This window comes from Eufriesea mexicana, unplaced genomic scaffold (genome assembly GCF_001483705.2).
Source record: "Eufriesea mexicana isolate 0111107269 unplaced genomic scaffold, ASM148370v2 scaffold9538, whole genome shotgun sequence".
Classification (NCBI taxonomy): Eukaryota; Metazoa; Arthropoda; class Insecta; order Hymenoptera; family Apidae; genus Eufriesea; species Eufriesea mexicana.
Genome location: NW_016917269.1, coordinates 111,979 through 134,861, shown reverse-complemented (window position 1 = coordinate 134,861; position 22,883 = coordinate 111,979). Strand labels below are relative to the sequence as shown.

General features: G+C 36.7%; 4 protein-coding genes and 1 long non-coding RNA gene across 6 annotated transcripts in view; 2 read left to right on the top strand and 3 right to left on the bottom strand.

Annotated features, from left to right (window-relative positions):
* The window catches only part of LOC108553232 (uncharacterized), a 72,514-nt gene extending 58,283 nt beyond the window's left edge, over window positions 1-14,231 (bottom strand). Inside the window, exons 1-2 of one of the 2 annotated variants that reach the window (XM_017908054.1) lie at window positions 14,157-14,231; window positions 13,722-13,856 (exon numbers count right to left, since the gene is read on the bottom strand). The gene's annotated coding sequence lies outside the window, so the exon portion shown is untranslated. Of the gene's footprint in view, window positions 1-13,721; window positions 13,860-14,156 lie in introns of both variants that reach the window. The other variant, XM_017908055.1, reaches the window with a different exon arrangement.
* LOC108553234 (uncharacterized) lies at window positions 5,417-6,920 on the top strand. Its single transcript, XR_001890616.1, has 4 exons — window positions 5,417-5,479; window positions 5,625-5,794; window positions 6,289-6,619; window positions 6,718-6,920. It is a non-coding gene; the product is annotated as an uncharacterized LOC108553234 (long non-coding RNA).
* Window positions 14,232-14,290: 59 nt separating the features above from the next.
* On the top strand, window positions 14,291-15,844 carry Ssu72 (Ssu72 CTD phosphatase). The gene is made up of 4 exons (XM_017908056.1): window positions 14,291-14,734; window positions 14,822-14,965; window positions 15,157-15,415; window positions 15,503-15,844. Exons 1-4 carry the CDS (start codon window positions 14,652-14,654, stop codon window positions 15,602-15,604), a joined length of 588 nt encoding a protein of 195 aa, XP_017763545.1. The 5' UTR covers window positions 14,291-14,651; the 3' UTR covers window positions 15,605-15,844.
* An 83-nt stretch (window positions 15,845-15,927) lies between these two features.
* Window positions 15,928-18,504, bottom strand: Ns3 (nucleostemin 3). Its single transcript, XM_017907987.1, has 4 exons — window positions 18,327-18,504; window positions 16,838-18,224; window positions 16,442-16,763; window positions 15,928-16,288 (listed from the first exon to the last, which is right to left on the bottom strand). Exons 1-4 carry the CDS (start codon window positions 18,426-18,428, stop codon window positions 16,153-16,155), a joined length of 1,947 nt encoding a protein of 648 aa, XP_017763476.1. The 5' UTR covers window positions 18,429-18,504; the 3' UTR covers window positions 15,928-16,152.
* Window positions 18,505-19,337: 833 nt separating this feature from the next.
* Wdr33 (WD repeat domain 33) overlaps window positions 19,338-22,883 on the bottom strand; it is a 7,476-nt gene continuing 3,930 nt past the window's right edge. Inside the window, exons 5-9 of the mRNA XM_017907970.1 lie at window positions 22,269-22,366; window positions 21,743-22,103; window positions 21,455-21,666; window positions 21,028-21,363; window positions 19,338-20,944 (exon numbers count right to left, since the gene is read on the bottom strand). Coding sequence (XP_017763459.1) covers window positions 19,527-20,944; window positions 21,028-21,363; window positions 21,455-21,666; window positions 21,743-22,103; window positions 22,269-22,366 — 2,425 coding nt within the window. The 3' untranslated portion in view covers window positions 19,338-19,526. The remainder of the gene's footprint in view (window positions 20,945-21,027; window positions 21,364-21,454; window positions 21,667-21,742; window positions 22,104-22,268; window positions 22,367-22,883) is intronic.

The following is a 22,883-nucleotide window of genomic DNA, read 5'->3' as shown; positions in this document are numbered from 1 at the left end:
GTAATTTTTGTAAATTTACATAAAGAAAATAGATTACGTTTATTAGTGGATAAAGTGATTGAAAAATAGAGAAAAATAGAGAAGAAGGAAAAAATGGAAAAGGGTCAAAGAAAGAAAAGATGGCGTTCTAAATTAAATTAAAAAAATTATGTAATTTGAGAAAAATATAAGAGCAAAGATTAGGAAGGAAGAGGAAGGGGAACATAGTGGATAATATGATAAAAAGAGCGAGATAAAAATATTAGGAATAAAAAGGAGCCATCATTTATCAGATGATCCAGCATACCTGCTTCTCGAAGTTGAGGTACCACCATTGCTGGCGAATCTTATTTGGGATGGGTGACACCTCTTCCCAGTTCCCTCTCTCGCTTTACACCTGGTCAATTCTGGTCACTTCCAAGTAAATCCGGTTCTTGTGACGGACTTCTGGCCATCCATAATCGATGGTCATCATCGGGTCCTTGACCAGTGGTCATTATTTCGTCAAGGTCAAATATGAAGGTCAGTGAAGGAGAAATAAATTTCAAGAAATTAAGTAGCTATGCGCGTGAAACAAGAAAGATGTTTCCAAACTTCTTAAAACTCTCAAAAATCTTTGATCAAACTTTCCAGATCAATTAATACACATGAAACGATTCGTCCATGAAAAGTTAGAACAGAAAAAGGAATAATTGATCTCAAAAAGAAAAAAAAAGAAATGAAAGAAACAAAATAAAAAAATGCAACAATTTTTCCAACAAAAAGATACAAATACAACTGTACGACAAAGCAAACATAAGACAAAAGAAGATAATTGTAAGTAGAAAGAAGTAGGATAAAGAAAGTGTGACATAACCTCTTTACCCCAGACACAGGAAGTACAACAAAAAGTCTCACCACACAAGAAACGCGATAAACAGCATAATAGCAAGCAACAAAAATTGGATAAGAGATAAAAGAGATTAAAACAATAGGATTACGGGTTTACCGAAAGAGGATTGAAAGAAAAAGGGTACTTAGAGATATCAGCTCAGCTCGGATGAACGTAGCAGAAGCCAAAATGTGAACAGGGTCTACGACGACACCGTGGAGGACGACGGGAAAGTACGGTAGACGGCGGGAGGATAGCTCGTGGTGAAAGAGAAAGGCTATGGGAAAGGATGTATAGCAGAACGAGTGGCAGTCGACGTCTCTCTTCACGGTGCATCAGCATAGTGACCTTTCGTCGTTACGAAACGCTTAATACTCGAGGTTAGACCGGCGTCGATACCGATTCCGCTATGTCGGTCGTCTTTTACCTTGCGAAAGACGAAGCCTCCTATTCTTCGCAATTTACTCGCAATTATACTGAAATTCGACATTACCACCATGTATTCAATAATAACGCTTGACACACATCGTGCAATTCCTATGCCTATTGAACACCACGGTTATTAAGGTTAGGTTATGTTTTCGAAATTCTATCTTATAAATTATTATATCCCGTGGTTGAAGAAGCGTCTAATAACAAAGTAAGTCGATTAACAGTAAATATACTATGGTCTAAATCACCAAACTTTCATTGAAAATTCCGTGTTCAACGTGTCTACCTTAATCACTCATCTTCGCCATTTTTCTTATAATCATTTTCGTATATGTATAGTCATTTTCTCAATGTTATTTCATTTTTTAAAGCTTCTGGTTCCTTTCCATTCACCGGTCATTTGACCATGATAGGTTTAGTGTTGATGAGTGGATCATCCGAGATGAAAGATTCCATAAGACTAATGCGATATTGCATCACAATGTCAACAATGCTCCTCCAAAGTCTCAACGGATACCAAATATGAACAGAAGGGGAAAGTGACTGGACTGTGGCGAAAAATATTTATAATTGCGATTAAAAAGAGAAGCTCTCTAAGAAACATACGAGAACATTACAAAAGAAACAAATTCAACGAAAGACCCCTAACTTAAACCAGACACACATTCTGAATAAAAGGACCCCTAAGTGAAAGAGTACTAGAATATCAAAAAGAATCTCCCATAAAAGAGTAGGTATCATCATCATCATCTTAAAGCCAAATTTGACCAACTCAGAAATCCATAACCTCTAACGAAGATCCTAACCTCTTCATTGTTCCTATGTTCTTTCATGCCGCTGAGCCTACCTACTTGGACAGAAGCCATTACGTAACAGCACCAAATCGGCATCCGCGTTCGGGAAGATAGAAAAACGGAATAAAACATGCAAAAGTGCCTAGGAGTTTCTAACGGTTCCCTGTATAGCTAGCTCGTTAACGCATATCGCGTCCGCGGTGTTGCCTGGAATATTAGATAACAGAATTATGGTGTTCCATGTGATTCTTGGACGTGGACTGGTCCGCTGTAATAACGGGCTAATAAAGATTAAATGCCCCGGTTATGGATACGCTGCGACGACCAGGGCAAAAACGTCTCCGGACGTTCTACTTGTTTCTGGTAATCGTACCCCAGACCGGCGTAATTCCGTTATGCAACATTCGCCAGGGAGGATGCGGCGATCGTCGGTGACGTTTTTGATTTTAATGCAATATACCGTACGACGAGTGAAAAACCACGGAAACGGTTCGAATGTACGCGAAATCCTGGCGCGAGCGCGAGAACCGGTAATTGCAGGCACGCATGGATGACTTGGAGCATCCTGCCCCCTGGCGGTAGCGCGCCGACGAAATTTCAATAGCGGACCAGTGGACTTTATCTCACTGAGATTCCTTCTCACCAAGATTCTCTTTTCCCTGAGTCCTTTCCTCCCCATTTTTTACTCCGGATCCCTCTCGATGCTGTTGGGTAAGGTAAGTTGACTGGGTTCGAGGTACTTCGAAATGGGATTCGAAGAATTGATTCGATAATCGGGTACCTAAGTTAGTGGTACAAACGAGTAAATGTGAACGAAGAAATTTTGTTGCAATGATTTCCTGTATAATTTCCTGTATGGGTTAAATTATACGTGTTGTATTCAATTTTAATCTTATAATGAAATTACATTCATTATATAATTAGGAAAAATCCTGACCTTATGTCTTTTCGTGAAATTTGAAACTTAAGTAAATTCAGCGGGCATTGAATTCGAGGACTTTCATTGAAACCACCCTTATGTTCGATATAAAGATTCTGACTTAATCGCGTGTAGAACTACAACGATACACATCCGGGATAAAAGAAATTACGTTTTTTACATGTAAAAACGATTTAGAATGATCAGCTGAGCGTGCGAGCACGAAGATTACTTTAAAGCGGAGTAGCAAGGTTATGCAATGTAATGCGATAATTGCAGTCAATAACATGGTCCCGTTACATAATTCTGCATCCTTCGTGCGTCTCATAACGACAGAAATTTCATATGCACGATCATCTGTTGATTTATCTCGTTACAATTGCCGGAAATTGATGATTGCTATTTAATTGAAACCCCTTTAAACTTCTTTGCATTCGTTATGTTAATGACTCGGTGATGCAATCTCTCGGATTGCTGCTGATGCGCTCTGGTGGAGTAAAGTCGAAATAACCTCAAAACAATCCTCGTCGTAAACATCTGATGAACAAACGATTGTGGAATATTAATCGATTACTAATCAATAATAAACGCAACAGGAAACAATTCAGATTTCTAAATATATACATACCGAAACAAATCGTATCCCTACTCACAGATATACATGTTGAGATTGGAAATCGATATGTATAGATCGAATATCTCACACGTGTCACGAACGAACCATCAATTCTTTACAAGCGCCATTCGAATCCCTTTAATGACAGAATTAAATAATTAATTGGGTTTTATAAGTACATATCAAATTTGATCCCATCGCCAGTCACGAACGATGTCTAGGACGCATCTTCGATCATTTCGAAGTCTAATCACGCACGATTGGTGGACGTGTCGAAGGCAGCTGGCCAGACTGTTTTCTCGTAGCTCCGCCAGGTCATCTCTAAACGTTCGGGTTACGCAACTCGTCCCGATATTCGCGACGAATACCGTAAAAAGTTGCGCAGAACAATCTTACTCATCTTCTGTTTTCGCAACGTGAAATCTTTTAAGGCGCCATGAACACGAATGGGTCACTTGCGTTCCGACTAGCGTTAGCTGTGAACACATACTGAGAGTGGATCTCGAATCTTAACCACGGGACATAGATTAACATATAGAAAGGACAACTAGAACGATTTCTGTAATTGGAACGAAGATGCGTCAATGTGTTCCGAAAACCGTAGCCGATGGTTAATAAGGATTAGATTGCCCCACGTGAGGGTTGATCGAATATTCTTTGCGCATAAATCCGAACGATTAGGAGCTGAGTAAGGTGTTGAATAGTTTAGAACACTGAATCGCTGTGCGAAGTGAGTCACGCGATTCGATCGAGTAGGAATGGGAAGAAAAAATGGCGCGAGAGGAGGTTAAACGATGGACAAGGCGATTTGTCTTTGTGGCACCTCATTGGCGCGAAGAAACACCTGCATGGAGCGATTGGGCTTCCATCTATGGGAGAATTTCCTTTTCAGGAGCGGATTGATTCTTTGGAATACCCCGATTAGGAACGTATTGAGGTTAACTGTTCGCCGAATTAGAATTTATTTCTTACTCTTTTCTGTCTCCAGATTATCCAGGTATCTTCTAATAAAATCTTTTCTCCTCTTTCATGTGTACAGTGTGGAAGTGAAAGGATCCATGGATTAACGTGTCAAAAAAATATTGAAAACCAAAACTTGTCAAAATCAAATTGTCACTGGTATTTAATCTGAGAGTAAAAATTATAAGAATTTTTGGAAATGTATTACACCGTGAACAGTAGGTATATATAATACGAGACGATATTAAAAATAAATGAAATAAAATTTGTAAATTTTTTTTAAGAATGAGCTTCTGGAAAGTGAAATGACAGCGCACGGAAATTGGCCCAAAGAATAACGTTAAACAGCAATGCTAAACAATAATTTTCAAAAGCTCTGATACTTTGTAAAAGGTTATCAGAAAACCGGTTGGTTACTGAATAGCTTCTGTTGAATGGCAAATCACTCGTATGGGCGATCTTTTAACAGCTACGAGGGCTACAGAAACGAAGAGAAGCATTGAAATGCACCGGCACGCTTCGAATCTTCTGTCCTCTCTGTGGTCCATTATACAAGGAGGTCCGCCAAAAACGACACACTTCGTTATCGCGTTTGTCGTTGAAAGGACACGGAAAAGAAAAACTTGCGAGACAAAAGTTGAAAGCTTTCGAAAAATTCGGCGTTAATTAGTCACAGGAGCCATTTTTCTACGTTATGCTTAAGATAATCGATGTTTCTTCACCTATGAAATTGTGTCTTCTTTTTTCTACAGATCATTACCAAAATTTAACTCGAAAATAGTTAAAACGATTTCGAATTAAATAAAAAAAAATCGTTTTGCATCTCCTCAAGCAAGACAGTGTAAGACAAAGTGTATCTTTCACATTTTTATATTAAAAAAGAATGAGATATGTAACCCATGAACTGTGTAAGTCTAACTCTAGATACAATAACTAATAAAAAATTAACATTATTTATAAAATACTATAATACAACCTATACTTTTAACAATTCTGTATTCAAATTTATTTTCAATCGTCTCTAATAGAAAAATTTTCTTTGGTTTTTATTAGAAATGCAATTTTTTCTAACATATCGATGTTAGAACTCGATGATGGAAATCGAAAGCGACGAGAAAGGAATCCTAAGGGCAGTCGTCGCTTTCACGCGTCGAAGAAAGGTCTTTGAGAGAAAGCAACGCGGCATTCATCGGCATAATGCTTCCTGGCTGTCCATCTCCGTGGTAACCATCTCCCTTCTAATATTTTTAAACTTTCTTTCTTGTTTTTCTTTCGACATTGGCTCATGATTGAATAGCCAGATATCAAACGAAACAGATAACAATTAAGGAAGGAAGTAGATAAGGATAATGAATCCAAAAATTCTTCTAAAAAAAATGATTTTCCGTTTATTGTTTTGAAAACTATCTATCGATAAAAGATTGTTGTACTTGTTATCAATGTCGCGATAAGTACATTTTTATAACGTTGTGTGAATGAAGCGTACGTGTTCGAAACGATAGCAAAAAATACGGATTTAATTAAAATTTTTTCCGGATATTTTTAAAAGTTTTCCAAAATCCCCGAAAATTTTTGTTATTTATTAAAGTAGAAGAAATTCATTAAAACTTTCTAAACTTTTTTTGAATTTTAATTATTAATTGACATCGATGAAATGTAAGGTATATTACTCGAAATGATGTCTGAACTCAAACTAAATTGTAACTCTCTTCCTCAGTGCCACCAATCAAGACAATTTGACTCTCAAAATAATCCTACGATAATATAATAATAAATTCTCGATCTCCGATCGAAAGGAAAATTCGAACTGAGCATGCGCAGCGCGCAAGACCCGCGGAACTAGATAACGCGCGAAAGTCGTCACGATTCAAACACCGAAACCACTCTTGCCCATCGCCTGACACGTTGAGAAGACTAAAAGGAAAACTTTCAATTAACAACGTAACACCGTACACCGTTATGCAATTCCTACGCTGCGGTATCGTTACACGGATCTTTATTGTCCTCAGACTGTAAGAACGACACGAGTCCCACTACACGTACAGCAGGTAGGTGAATGTCGATGAAAATTTTGATATGAACAAACCGTGGAACGTTTATCGCGACGCGTGTGGCACGTTGTAAACGATATTTTTCCACTTTCTAGGCCGCGTCGAGCGAGAGTTCCCTAGCTCCTGGAGATCCCAAACCGAGCACGTATACACGACGTCCATGTATGTCTCACGAGATGCTGGGGCAATGCCCTATCAAGGTTGCGTATGTTCGCGTGTATCGACGAACTTCCTTATCCTACGACCGTCATTTTTGTTGCACGACGTTTCCCCTCGTTAACGTTGCTTTAGAAATCAGTTTAGGCACACAGGAGCGATAGCGAGACGGTTCCGTTTAGGCAGACATTGTTGCATGCGATTAGGCGCAAGTACCTCATATAGGGTGTCTCACCGGTTTCTAAACTGTCAGAAATTGAGATGACTAGCAGAACAAGTACTGGTTTCATTGATTATAATATAGTAGAACTACCTTTTTCACAGAATCATAGGAATAGAATACAAGAATTTGTATTACTGAGTAAAAGTAATATATCTGTATATTAATGGATCATGTAGGGTAGAATGAGAGAGAAAACGAATGAGTATATTGAGATGGTGTGAGATAGAGTGATGGAGCATTGCCCTTCTAGGAAGACATTGTATCATGAGATTAGACGCAATATACCTTATATACAGGATGACCCATTGGTTCTTATTTGGTTGGTTGTGATGTAAAGGGATACTTGAATTTTTATTGTTGACCAAAAGTGTTATACCTATGAATAGACTTTTGTGATAGAACATTGGCGTAGACACAAGGCCAGTGTCAGATACGAACATTAAATAAATAGAATATTGACTAAGTTGTCTTACCACTACGTCAACGTGTGTTGCCTAGGAAATGAAAGTAAAGTTTTCGGAAATATCAAAGGTAAAGACAAGCAGGATAGACAGAGTATACTTTGCACAGGGTATATCTTTATACAGTACTTATAACAGGGGTCATGATATAAGGACAAAGAGCAAAGAGAATGTAAATGGATTAGTAGTGAAAGCAATCGAATCTTATGTATTGGGATAATGAAATTGGTAGATATATACATACGAGTATCTGAGACCTCAGGGCCGTACGAAGAAATTTGTCTTACAATTGTTTTATGACACGTTAGAATAAAAATTTACATAAATAGAAATTAATATTTACAATTCTCAACTTTTCAAAAGCTACACGAGAAATTACAAATTCCCATTCCACACGTTTCATTGATTTCTCAATAAGAATCTTCTGTTCGATATCATCCCCAGTGACTTTTAGACCACACTATGTGCCACAGGTCTGTCATAATCGAAGGATTAAATTGCCAAAATGTATACGAGCGTGCAACGCGCTTGTTAGGGGCACAAGGTCTATCAAGCGGAACAGAACTCATCGTAAAAATTCATTTGCATAACGCGAGGGTCGTCGATGGCGCGCGTTCATCCGGCACACGCGATGAAAATGGCGGAAGTCACGGATGCGGACGGCGAGGTTTTCGCGGGTTTCCGCGACAGGAAACGCGCGCGTTCGCCGATCGATCGAGGATGCCAGTACGTATACCGTGAAAGCGTGAAACCGACAAGTAAATGTCATTAAACGAGCTCTTCGATTCGTCTCACGATTTGTCCTCGATCGGTATGCGAGCGCCGAAGATCAGCCAAGCTCGATTCCCGACATTGAAGCGAGTCATACTCTGAGAACTGATTCGATAGACTTCGTCTTCGAGTTGCAGTCGTCGTCTTCCATCCCGATTTTCTTCGTCCGATCTTATACCCAAATTAACCCCTTGCGTTATCCTAACGAGCATAACCGATAACCGTGTGTAATCCCGAATTTATTTTGCAAAAATTACCTTTTGCTAAACTTACGAATTCTCCTAATTAAATATTAGGCAAACGTAGAGGATAGGAGATAAACATTTAATTTTTAATGCTTCAATTAAAAGATAATTGATTATGCTACCTTTGCATAATCAGTTATACTGTAGCTAGTTTATGAGACAGATGGATATATTAATTTTCCCGAATTTTCTTATAGAAGAGTACGTTAAGCGATTTGAATTACTCATTTTCATTAAAGTCGCTAGTAAGTGGTACTTGTATGTACCCAAATTCCACAAGATATCCTTTCTCTTTCCAACCAATATCATAATTTTTCCATTATCTTATATAATTCCCTACAAACATCACGAATTTTCTCTCATCATAATAACCAGAATCATCGTTCTGTTCAAGGTGAGTGCCTCCGAAACGTTGGCAACTGGCCATTCGAAAAAGCCTAATTGCCAACGGTCATTAATTCGAGTAGCTCGAAATCGTGTGAAGGATTTTTCTGCAACGTGACACGCTCGTGTCGCGTGACAGTCGTTTCGCAAATGCCAATTTTTCATGCTTAAATATACGATTTAAAGAAACCAGAGAAAAAGAAGGAAGAAGAATAAAAAATGGAAGAAAAATGAAAGGAGAGGCACGAGGCTGGTCAAACAATTGATATTCGGCCGGCGAGCTGGCCCATAATTTAGATTATAATTTAACGGGTGCCTGCATCGCGCGGATGACGTCCCGCCGGCCATTTTATGCAGACGGCATGCGTCAAACGTCAACGAGATGGCTCACGCTGGTGGAACGTCCCTCATCAATATCCATAAGTTAAAGGACATCCGTCTTCGAGTACACACGCAGAATAATTTACAAGGATCCGCGATAACCGAGCGATGGAATCGTTGCTGGACAACGTGCGTGAGGTAATAATGCACGGGAACGAGGTGACGCCGTTTCCTTTCGACGATCCGATGATAACGCGCGACGAAGCCTGCATTTTATTTATCAGCGGATTACAGTAGACCTCCGGTGTACGATGGGAGAATTGGAAAGAGTTCGAGCAAGGTGAACTGCAAGGGATGATAATTCGTATGGCCCCGAGGGAGCCAGTGAAGGCTCAGGCGGTTAGGCCTAACAGAGCTAACAATAAGTTAGATGCCGCAGAAGAATTGGAGATGGTTGAAGATGATGAAGAGGCTTGTTACCGTAGAGTGCAGTAGGATATAGTAAGATATTTCGAAGGAGAAGGCCTGAAACGAGGCAAGGATGGTTAGAATGCAACGATGAAGCAGAGGAACGCAAGTTGAAGTAGAATAATGAGGCGTGGACCGGTATAGGAAGAAACGCTGGAAGCTGAATGAGGATTAGAGAACAATAGGATTCGGGTAGAATGATGTAGATTGAAGAGAAACACCAACTTGCAGAGGATTAGTGCGAAACACTGCGAGTCGAAGACGAGTACAAGCAAGTGGAACTAGCGAAGTAGACATCATTGGCGTGAAACAACATATGATTGGAACTAAACGGCATAAATTAAACACGGTTGTGTCAAAACCATTTAGACTGAACATAACTGAAACAAAACAACGTGAATTGGACACGTAATATTGCAGCTAGATAATATTGGAAGAAAACAACGCGAACTGGACATGATTGAGGCGAAACATTATAAACTGGTCATGATTGTACAACATGAGCTGAGCATGACTGGAACAAAAGAATATAAATTATACATGACTGGCGCGAAACCACATGAACAGATCATAACTGAAGCAAAACAACGCGTTAAACGTGGCTAAAAGGAATAACAGGGACTGGGCATCGGTAGAACGAAACAATGTGAACTGGACAGAACTGTAACAACGTAACATAGACACGATCATAGTGATGGAACCAACTACGCATGATCGGGAGAACATAAATTGGACACGATTACAGCGAAACGACGTAAACTGGACAGGATAACAGCCACACGACTCGAACCGCGTAATACTAAAGTAAAACAGCACGAATTAAGCATGGTCAGAGCAAAACAAGCCGAACTGCAAAAGACTATAGCGAAACAAGCCCGATTAAAACTGGTTGCAGTGGAACCACGCCGGTTGACATCGATCAGGGTGAATCGGAGCGGATTGGAACGGTACCATGCAGGTTAGAGCCAACTGAGGTGAGGCTGCGCGGATTGCAGCTGGTCGGAGCGGAACCATGTGAACTGGAGCTGATTGCTATGGGATGAAGCGAGTCGAAGCGGATCGGAACAGAACTATGCAACTAGGAGCGGTTGAAAACTGGACGACACGGTTCGAAACGTTAAGCGCGAGGAGGAAGCGGATTCCTGCCGTTTCCAAGCAGAGACACGCGAGATAGGGCTGGTTAGATGTGCGATTGTTTGTACTTCGCTTGAGCAAACTTAAAATTCCACTCCTCAAGCCGACTCGCTCTCTTCTGGTTACATCACTCTTATGTCATATACGCAACCTTCGACCACGAATTTCTTACTTCTACGTCAACCTTGCGTTTAAAAATGGACATTAACGGGGAACAGTTAGCCCGGACTTTTTATTCCTCGTTAATTCCACTTTAGTTTATCACGATGATTTCAAACATGGCGATGTATAGCGAGTTACGGATGGCCTATTTCAGGGCAATGCTTCCAATGTGTTGGATTTCCTCACGGATTCCATGAATAAATTTTGAGATGTTGATAAAACTACTGTGACACGGGATATGTTTTAATTTGATTTTTGATAAACTAATGGATCCATCCAGTTTAAACAAATAAATAAGTAAAATTCTTATCGATAACTAAGTCGTATATCAACGTGAATTTTGTTCTAGGATAATTCCAGTGTAATAAATCGATGTAATTAATGCGACTAGTACAAAAATTAATAACCTCAAAGTTACGATAAAAATTTTTCACGCGTGGTGACTCAAATATTTGCAAATCTGTCTTTGATAAAAATTTGTCACGCGATAAAAGTTTAGCACGTGTACAAATCCGAATATTTCCTAATCTATTTTCGATTAAATTCAATCACGTGTGACACTCGTGTGATAAAAGGAATGGCGATCGTATGTAATCGTAAGATTGAGGAAGATATGGTCATTTCTGTCACCCAGTGTATATAATAGGAACACGTGTAATTGGAAAAAATGGATAAAAGACTCTTTACCTATTTAACGCCCAAGAAATAAGTTTCTTCCTATAGCACGAATTCGAAGGAAGGAAATTTGTACCCTTTTAGAATTCTAGTAACTAAAAAGACGTCCGTTTGAAGACGCTGAAACCCGTTTAACACGCGTCACGAGACTCCTTTGTTCAGACAGAGAAGTTCTTTTAATTTAAATTCATGACTGGCGTCTTTATAAAATTTCTAGTATATACGTGGACACCTTGTACCTCAACTGACATCCATTAATGACGTTTTTACTTCCGTCGAAGACAAAGAGGTATTGGTATAAGTTTTAACGAAGTATCTTAGAACTCTTAATGCCAACGCCATTCATCGTGGAAGAGGAAATTCATCATGGAAGACATAAAAGTCGCACATTTGAAAATGACATTTAAAACTCAATAACATCACTAGGATGATGAATTACCTGGAACAGAAAAATAAGAAGACAAAGGTCAAGATTCGGGTTCAATGTCTTCTACAACTCTCTCACCCTTGTGTACTATAATCGGAGAACGTAATATATATATATTGCATTATGTTATACCTATAACTTCGAATGTTGAAGTTTTATCAAAATTATGTTGCAGATATTGGGAATAAATTTGTACAGGGATTTGTGAGACACCCTGTACATGAAGATAATATAAAGATAATAATAATAAATAATAAATAGAGGAATAAAGGAAGAAATGTTTCTGCCTTGATAAAAGTCGACGTTAATTTCGCTAAATGTGTGTGCATGTTTTTGATAATTAGGAAGAAGATAGTATGTTGAAATTTACCATTTTCACGGGTTTGGTAATAATAATGTAAAGAAATGATTTTCGAAATCCGTTGTATTCGAGTCACTCCTCGAACGATCTCGAATCACATTCCCTTTCATGGTAAAGACACGAAGTATGCGTGTAACAAGATCCATTGAGAACAATACAAAAAGACGAGTCGCGGATCTAAATTGGTTTCGTCAATCGTCGATCAGTTTGCCCAACGACGAGAACGACGAAAAGAGTTGCAGCAATCAACGGAATGGACAACCAGTGAAGAAACGAATTTAAAGACCGGATGTAGATTGAAGATCGTTTCTGTGCCGCAACAATTGACGCTTTTCAGAGGACAATTTCTCAATCAAGTTATCATCGAATAGGTTAAAACATGGTAATTTCAACGTTCGAGATGGAAAAGAAGCCGTTCCGGAACTTAAATGTCCGAAATTCAATTTTGCAAATATTTGATTTAAATATTCCAATTATTGAATATTGAAATATTTGATTTTCCGAATTTTCCAATTCTCGATTCTTCGAATTTTTCAATTCTCGATTTTTCGAATTTCTTAATTTTCCAAAATTTCGAATTTCCGATATTTCAAAATTTTTAATTTCCAATTTTTCAAAATTTCGAATTTTTGAAAATTTGAAAAGATTTGGACGATTGCAAAAGTAAAGTCTTCTAATTGAAGCACGAACTCCATCTTAATTCCAACCCAAAACCCTCAATTTTCATTACCGGTGCCGCTTGTTATTTTGCGATTTTGTAACAGATCTGTGGTCGTGGAGCATTGTGTAATTTAACGACAGTGAATTCATTCGATGGTCTTTTCTTGTGATTTTTAATCTTTCCATTATCTATTTATATTAATGGAATAGCTGAGGTTTGAAAAATAAAATAACTAATAAATGCTTAAAATGCGCAATAGAAAATATGTTGAAACAGTAGTTACAGATACAACCGTAAACGGCGCAATATTATTACATTCGCAAAAGAACTGTTTGGCGACTATCAGAATTTGACATTCCCTCACTCATATTAATTTGCTTACTCTACCAGGCGTGATTACGATTAATTTTAATACGTACGATTCCTTGTTTCCGTGTACAATAAGACATGCATACGTCTTGAGAATAATAACATCAATATAATTCGATATAGAAACTAATATTGAAACGGAAAAGTTGCGCGCGCATTAAGCGAAATGAACCGAATAAGCATGTGTTGCATGTATATGTATAAAATTATACCATATTTTTATATCACACGATGATATCTTCCTGATTAATTATTGTTGTATTCATTGATGTTTGACTCACCGCATTGCTGTCTTGAAACTGCTCTGTCAGGTTCCGTGGTCAAAAATGTCCAAAAAGATTCACTTCGTCCTCACACATACACACACACTTCCTTCTCGACAGACTGCTGCTTACAAGTAACGCCTCACGTTTCGCCTACTTTAAAAGAAAAATATTAAACCTGATCATAACACGATACTCATGTCCTCTCGTATACCTCAATATCTCAAGTTTATGTTTTCAATTTCCTGCACATTTTTTTTTATCATTATGTGTTCGAACTGAATGAATATGTAAATACCTCGGTCAACTAATTTGAATGTCACCATTTACTGAATACTTTACAGTATACATTGATAAACTAGGTTAGAAGCCACAAAAAAAGTACAACATATACGACTTATACGAGGGACTTTTAAATATCGTAAAACCTTAACATTTTGTGTTCAATTTTACCTTTAATTCGCCCAGACTTTCTCGAAGCACATCAAATTGGCGGGTTCAGAGCTTATTTATGACGTCATTGAGCATTGGTCGATAAAAATTCAACATTTACCACAAACTGCACCGACGCACCGTATGTTGCGTTACTGACTGTCGATTCTCACAACGGTTAAGCTTCTCGTACAAGCGCAGATGTCACTGTTCAACGATGAACTACCAAACGTGAACGTGTAGAGGACTTTCATTACAAATTTTACTATGAAAAGGCGATAAGTAGAGAACGCGCAATAATAATTTTAGTCATATAAATTACAAACTTTTTCGCGATTATCAATCTGAATCCCTTTTATACCCCAACATTTTAAGGAACAACGCGTTCTATTCTAGATTTTATATAGCGTTAACAGATGTACCGGATGTGACAGGCAGCGTAACAATTCTTAAGGTTAAGTGACAGCTTTTTTATATCGTGATTTTTTTTTTTAACTCGCTAAATTGTTCTAAACAATGCCAGCGCCAAACTCTATCAGCGTAGCAGTAATATGTTCTAGCAATATGAATAGGAGCATGGAAGCTCATGCGTTCTTGAGGTAATTGATTTTAGTTGCAAATTATGAACTGTCTGGTTATATCCGATAAAAATATTGAACAAATTCAATTCCTGCTTTTTTTTTCAGTAAAAAGGGATTTAATGTAAAGTCGTTTGGAACTGGTGATAAAGTCAAACTTCCTGGTAATGCACCTGATCGTCCAAATATATATGATTTTGGAACATCGTATGATGAAATCTACAATGATCTTTTATCAAAAGACAAGCAATAGTATCCTACCTACTAAATAAGTAAATTAATATTTTTCTTCTTTTTACAGAATATGAACAAGAAACCTGCTAGCACAAGACAAGATATATATTTTTTTAATTTTTATTCCTTTGCATTATTATCTTCTTAAGGATCACAATAAAATTTATAAAATAATCAAAACTAGAAAATTTCCTTAACCATAACATTAGCTATACGCAAAATGGTTTATTGCATATGTTAGATAGGAACCGTAGAATAAAACCCAAGCCAGAACGATTTCAGTTATCAAAGGACAAATTTGATATTTTAATCACTTGCGAGGAGCGTGTATATGACCAAGTAATTGAATGCATGGAATCTAGAACTCAAGAAGATAATCAACCAGTACACTTGATTAATATTGATATTCAGGATAATCATGAAGAAGCTACGGTTGGATCATTCCTCATTTGTGAATTAGTCACTGTGGTAATTTCAGACTTCATATAAATTTATACATTTATATATATTTATATATTTCTGCAATTTTTTGCTAACTAAGAAATGTTTTTACAGCTGGCCAATAGCGAAGACTTAGATAACGATATAGACGAACTACTTCACGAATTTGAATCAAAATTTGCAAGAACGATCTTACACACAGTACTTTTTTATTGAAAAGCCTGTATTAAGAACTTGGTGTTCATCAACGACTTAACTTATAAAAGCAGACTAAATTATATACTATAAATGTACCACCACATTCTGCAAGGCAGATTATGTGGAATGAATTCCGTTTTCGCAAGTAGGAATTCGATCTGCGCTTCCTGTTTAATGAATTACTGCTTTTCACGGAAATTGTTTCAAAGATCTGTTATGTTCATATTATATCTATAATTCATGGCGAGATATACAAAAACAGGATTACTGAATTCGTTCAGTGATCCCAAAATACTAGTATCAGAGGAATTAGAAAAGATTAAAAAACAAAGAATATAAATTATGAAATATTTTAATTTTATAATATATATGCATATAAGTACAACAATGAACTATTCTTATATGTATATGTATTTTATTGTTAGAATGTATTTGTGGTACGTAGAATCGATATGAGTCACTGATGCGTTTATAAATTCAGAGACTTGTATATTACAAAATACGATCCGCTGTTATATAGCGAAAAGGCCTTCAATTCTCACAATACAATATAAATATCCATTAAATCAATGTTGATCAAGATGGGCGTACAATCTTCTTGTTTTCTCACGTTTCTTTTTATTCGAATGTTTGTTAATCTTTTTCCACGGTTTCTCTTCAAGCAACAAATCTTGTGTGGAACCAATCATCGATCCTATATCGCTGAAAAAAGATTACAATAATTACCAAACTATTCTCAAAACGAAATTCGTATACACGCTCCATTATTACTTATTATTATATATGAACAATTATTGTCAATAATTATACAAGAATGACTTTATCAAATAATAAATATACAATAATGTTACATACTTAGATCTAGAATGAAATAAACCATGCATTTTTCCAATGACTCCTTTTACGTGCACATTCGAAATATTATTTTGAAAAAATACTTTATCTACATCTTCAGACGTTGTTTTATTTCTACTATTCACACGCACTGTTCTAGGAGGCAAATGCTTATTTGCGGGATTTATTTTCCTTCGTGGAGCGAATATATGAAACCTTTCTTGTTCTACTATTGGTGGTGCAACACAATACAACAATCTACCATTTACGAAATCTTTTAAAAGATAACGCGCTGAACGTGGATTATCTGGTTGCCCATTTTGTGTCATGAAACCTCTACTATCTATAATAAAAGAAAATATCATAAATTAAAACATGGAATTACCATGTGTTCTTGCAATAGATAATTACACATACATCCATAAGCATTTAAAATTTCTTCTGCAGTTGGAGGACGATTAGGATCTTCTCCTTCCAAAGGTGTGGGTATCATGATTCCATAAAGATCCTCTATAACATGCCTTGGTATTAAAGTACCTAATAATGTAATTGGAGGTACATGATCTCTCATTTGATCAATTGGCAGTATACCATTTATAATCATTTCTGATTTTGTACAGACGAAACTGGGCATTACTAATCCAGGACAATCACAAAGAAGCAAATCCTTATCCATGAACAATGTTTGAAAGTGCTTTGTTTTACCTGGTGTTGCAGATACTGATACCTTTTTATCCATTAACAAGGCATTTATTGTAGAACTTTTTCCAACATTTGGATATCCTACTAAACCAATTGTTGTAATTCCTTTTGTATATGTTTCATCTTTATAAATTGCTTTAAAAAATGATACTAATTGATCTCTACTTAACAATTCTGGTGAATTTTCCAGCTTTGTATTATCTTCTATCATTTTCTCATCTATTTTCTCTTCATTATATTCTTCATTATATTTCTTACACTTAGAATCTACTTCTTCTTCATTTCTAATTTTGGTGCTACTACTATTATCATCTACAATTTCATATTCACTTTCTGAAGCAAATGCTGAATTATATAATGATGTTCCACTATCATAGTTTTCATCTTTTTCATCACCATCTACTTCACTATTTTGTTCATTTTCAGAGACTTCTTCCTTTATTATATCTTTTATTTTTTGTTTTTCAGCTGCCAATGTAGCAGAAAAGAATGCAACTCTTAAATTAATATCTGTAAAATATTTTGCCCATGCTTGTCTCTGTTGTTCTGTTAAAAAATCAGCCTTATTAACTAATATCATGTTCATCTTTCTAGGATCTAGTTCTTTAACATATGCCTCCAAATCCTCGCAGCGGAATAGTAATGGATTTCTAGCATCCACTATTTGCACAATAACATCACTGCGTTCCACTACTCTCCATAGTTGTCTCCAAAATTCTAGATTCTTTTCATAAGGAGTCAACATCAGTCCTTCCATTTCTTGTAACACAGATAGAGAACGTCTCCATTCCAAAAATTCTTCTCTTTCTTTGCTTTGTAATTCGTGAGCTGTAGTAGAACTGTCCCATTTTGGCCTCCTTGGTATCTTTAAAAGTGCTTTATTCTTTTCTTGCGTTTTCAACACCTTTTCTTTTTCATCTTTTGAAAGTAATCCAATTCCACTTTTCGGATTAACAAATTTAATATTTAATTTCTCTGCATGAAACTCCGTTCCTGCTAACTCCGCGGTAGAAAGAAATTCCTCAAAAGAATTTTCTTCCGTAACAGATTGCAAATTAAGACGTCCCCAATCATAACCATCGTTTAATTCAGTGGTGTGAATCTAATTAAAGATACAGTTTCGAAATATTAACAATTTTCCGCTCTTCAATTCTTTTCCAGATGTATGAAAATAAACAGGTTATAAATAAACGTATTACCTTACCATAGACGAATCAACATGTTTTTTATTTCTTGATGAACCGAAACGATCTCTAATCAAAGCTTTTCCTAAATTACCACTTCCAACTTTTCCTTTTCTACCCATTGTATTAAATCTTATGTTGCGTCAAGAAAACATAACACGAGGTTAATCGTTATCAAAACAACCGTGAAACGTCGGAAGTAACTTGATGGTGTATACGAAATGTCAAAAAATAAGTGCAATATATATTGTACAATTAAACTATAATTATAAGAATCATGCATTTAAAAAAGTAGTTTCAAATATAATTTAATGTACGATAAAATATTGCTGATAGAATTAAAATATATATATTTATGCATCATACATTTGAACTATGTATGTATTTATATATATATATATATATGTATATATGTATATAGTTATTTAAGATAAACCTATGCCTAATATCTATAAATTAAATCTGGGACAGAGCTTTAATCGAATAATTCTGCATCTTACTTCATTTTTATTAATAATTGATAGGTAAACTGTTCTGGTTCACAGTTTCTCGACGACCAGCAACAATTACGAAACGTTCAACATGCTCCACATGCTTTTCTACCCTATTCTCGCGCACTCATCAATTCTCGAAATTGGAACAAGAAAATTTCTTTCGCAAGGCAGCTTGTGAACAGTTGTTTTTTTCTTTTTTTATGCTTTTTTTAATCGGAATAATATCGGTGTGTCATTGGTTATATTTTGTATATTACAATTTCTGCGACTTCATATGATTCACCATTTGAACACCCTACGTGCAGGTATTACATGTAGAGGAGAAAAGGTCGCACTTGCTTCCGACACGAATTCATCTTTTGTATTATTTAGAAATCTAGCAATCTAGAATATGGATAATCAGTCGCTTTCTTTGGAGAAGGATAGTTCTCTCCAAATAAAGTTCCTTCAGAAAAAGAAAATATACTTTCATCCAAGCATGCTGTACTAACGCCCACTTCGAGTTCTCTTTTTAACGCAAAGTATAAAATGGCTCGCAACATGTCTGATATGGGTCGTTATTTTACACTGCAATGCTTTTACAGAATACCACCGTTCTATGCGTAGAATTCGTTATCGACAACTGTACAATGTAGCACGGAACAACTGGATGATTCCTGCAGAACGAATGGTAATATGTCAACGTACACATAACATACAGACATTTTCGTTCCGAATAATTATTGTTCAATAATTATCTCTTCCTCGGATGCCTCGTGGTTGATCCCCGTCGCGTCCCCTACCACGATTACTATACCCACTTCTTCCCATGTTATTGTCATTTGGACCACGGTTCATGCCACGATTAGGTCCGAGTTTACTTCCAAAATTACCAAAATTCGAATTAAAATTATTTGGTGGATTTTGTCCTGGATTCTGACCTCGAAAACCAGGACCGAATCCTGGCCGATCGAAATTCGGAGGGCCAGAATTTGGTCCACGGAAATTTGGCAAACCTTGAAAGTTGTTACCAAATGGTCCTTGGTTTGGTCCAAATGGGGGTAACGGGCTCGGCCTAAAATGTTGATTGGGTCCGAAATTACCATTTGGTGGTCTGAAATTAGGACCAAAGTTTCCAGGTGGCGGTCCATTAGGACCAAAACCGGGATGCATATTAGGATGATGCATCATGTGCATAGGACCGTCAATTCCTTGCATACCAGGATGTAACGGTTTATTCTGCATAGGATGCTGGGACATATTTGGATGTGGCACTAAACTTGGAATCGGGGGAGTCATATTAGGATTGATATTTTGCATATTGTGATGACTCGACATGTGAGATATGCTGTTGCCCAAATGTGGCATACTGTTACTCATACCGGACCCTATACCTATGGGCATGTTATCGCGTTTATCAAAATTGCCTGAAAAAGCACTGTCTCCTTTCCTGGAACCATCATTCATTGTTTTGTCATCGTCCCACCGTGAACCACTATCTCGATCTCTGTCGTCATAAATGTCGTTGTCCAAAGATTTCTTTAAGGAGAATCCATGCGAGCCCCTAAAGTCTTTATCCGCGTAGTTACTCCTTACATCGGTTACTCCATAATCAGAACGCGAACTAGGCCTTCCAGGTCCGCTGGATATATTAAATCGTAAATCTTCGTCGCGACTCGCATTTCTGACGCTTTCACCATGTGGAAGCTTCCTAAGATCCTCATCCTGTCCACTGTGGAAAGAGTTGGTTTCGTTAGAGTGCTGATTTGACTTTGCTCCAGTATACCGTAAATCGGTATCACTGGATTGTGAATCTTCTGTCATCACTCCGCCAAAAACTGGTTGATGAATCTTTGACGTTCGATCACTGGCTCCACCGTCACTCCAACCGATCAGTTGATCGAACTTTCGTTTTCCGCCACGATTTAAGGCTTTTAACAATTCGGGATTCTGTGCAAACTTAGAACTGGGTAAAGGTGGAGGAAGTTCAATATCGGGAACTTTGGAATAATCTATTTCGCCATCGTCTTGCAAATATTCTTCGGAATCGTCCATGTTGTCCGGTGGACCTACGACATCTCGTAGCTCCTCTATTTCTCCAGAGAATACTAATTTATTTATGGCATCGTTTCCTTTACTGATTGCTTCTGCTAACTTTGAACCAGCTGCAATATTAACAACATTTAACAGTCTTAAAGCTTTATTTAAAATTATAACATTGAATGTTTATATATTAAATAGTACTTACGTTCAACAGGAATCATTTTTCCATATAATATAATGCCGTTCGGCGTTACTTCATTTAGAGGCACTGCTCCTGGTGTAGTTTCGATTAACTGATTCACGAATGCATTTAAAGCTTCTACTTGCTCCATATCCTCTGCCTCCATTTCATTCCATTGAGCTTGGAAATTACGCGGGATCGGTTTACTATATGGAACTTTCTTGTTAGCAAATTTCTTCCCTTCATCAACTGCATGATCTAAATCCAAACCTGGAATGCCACCGCTTTTATCTTCTGGTTCACCATCGGCGTTAATTCTGTCTTCTGGTCCCATACCAGGTATTACAGCTGCTTCGTCAGCTATGAGATGACCATAGTAATAGTAAAAAATTTATTTTCTTCACTTCTATTAACAATATTCTTTCTATTATTCGTATAATATATTGTATACCAATTTCATGATCATCAACACCCGCTGATCCTGCAGGTAGAGTATTGAGATTATACTTGTCCCTCATTAAATCACCAGGCCTATTTCGTGTCCAAAACTTCGAAGTATGATCGTTGCTACCGGAACATAGAATATGTCCTAAAGGATGCCAAGCTAACGTCCAGACTATACTGTCATGAGCTTGTTCTATCGCACCTACTTCCTTATCAGCCCTAAAAAACAATCATAGTATAAATAAGCTGTAAAAATTAATATTAGAAAATGAAAGAAAAGAATCGAGAAATGTACCCAACATGCCAGAATAAAATAGCTCCATCGCTACCGCCGCTACAAAATAGACCCTCATGACTTGGGTGCCATGCGACACTAGAAGCTTCTTTCTTGTGACCACGAAATGTTTGAACTTCTTGGCTTAGATTTCGAAGATCAAACAACTTGAGCAAGTGGTCCCGTGACGCAGTTACCAACCAATTTCCATTTTCATTCCATTTAACGTCCATAACCGTCGATTTATGGGCATGCAAAGTTGCAAGAGACTGGCCAGTCTTTGGGTCCCATAATTTAACTGGTTGCTGATTATCTTTACTTCCAGAGATGACTAGACTTTTTTGTGGATGCCAATGCACACACTTCACATCAGCTCCATGACCTAAACAGTAATTTTGTGAATATCGAATACAATAAGGTTTATTTTAATTCTAATATATTAATTATCTGTTAAAAATATAATCAATGAACAAAATTAATATTAAAAAAATTTTTGTTTAATAATATATCAATGAATTCTGAAAAAAGAAAGTAATGTAATATCTACCCCTAAGAATTCGTTCTTCATGACATCGAAGAAAGTCCCAAATTCTGACAGTTCCATCATCACTGCATGTTGCCAGTTTGTGATCCGTTGGACTGAAACTACCCACCCAAAAAACAAAGTTATATTCAAACAATACGCTGATACCTTCTTATTAAGCGATTCTTTATTTGTAAATGCTCACAATGAAAATTCTCTCTATGAAACAAATACTATAATATGAAATATAATATGTATTTTATATTTATTATTTTATGTAGACAAATGTACAAAATATCAGATAGTAGAATAGTAATGTAACATGATGAAATATTAAGTACACATTGAGATTTATTAACTTTTATTTAAATTCTATACTTTTACAAGTGCAATATATTCAAAGTAGAAGGAAATAAAACAAGAAATTTATGAATATTCAATAGAACATTTCAGACATATGGTACACCTTACGGACATTATTATATGACATCAAAATATGATTATTAGAAATTGAAATTAAAGCATATAATAGCTTACATTTATTACTGATTTGTCATTTTTGTTTATTTAATAAGTACTACACATGCAATGTATGTATGTATGTATGTATGTATGTATGTATGTATGTATATATATATA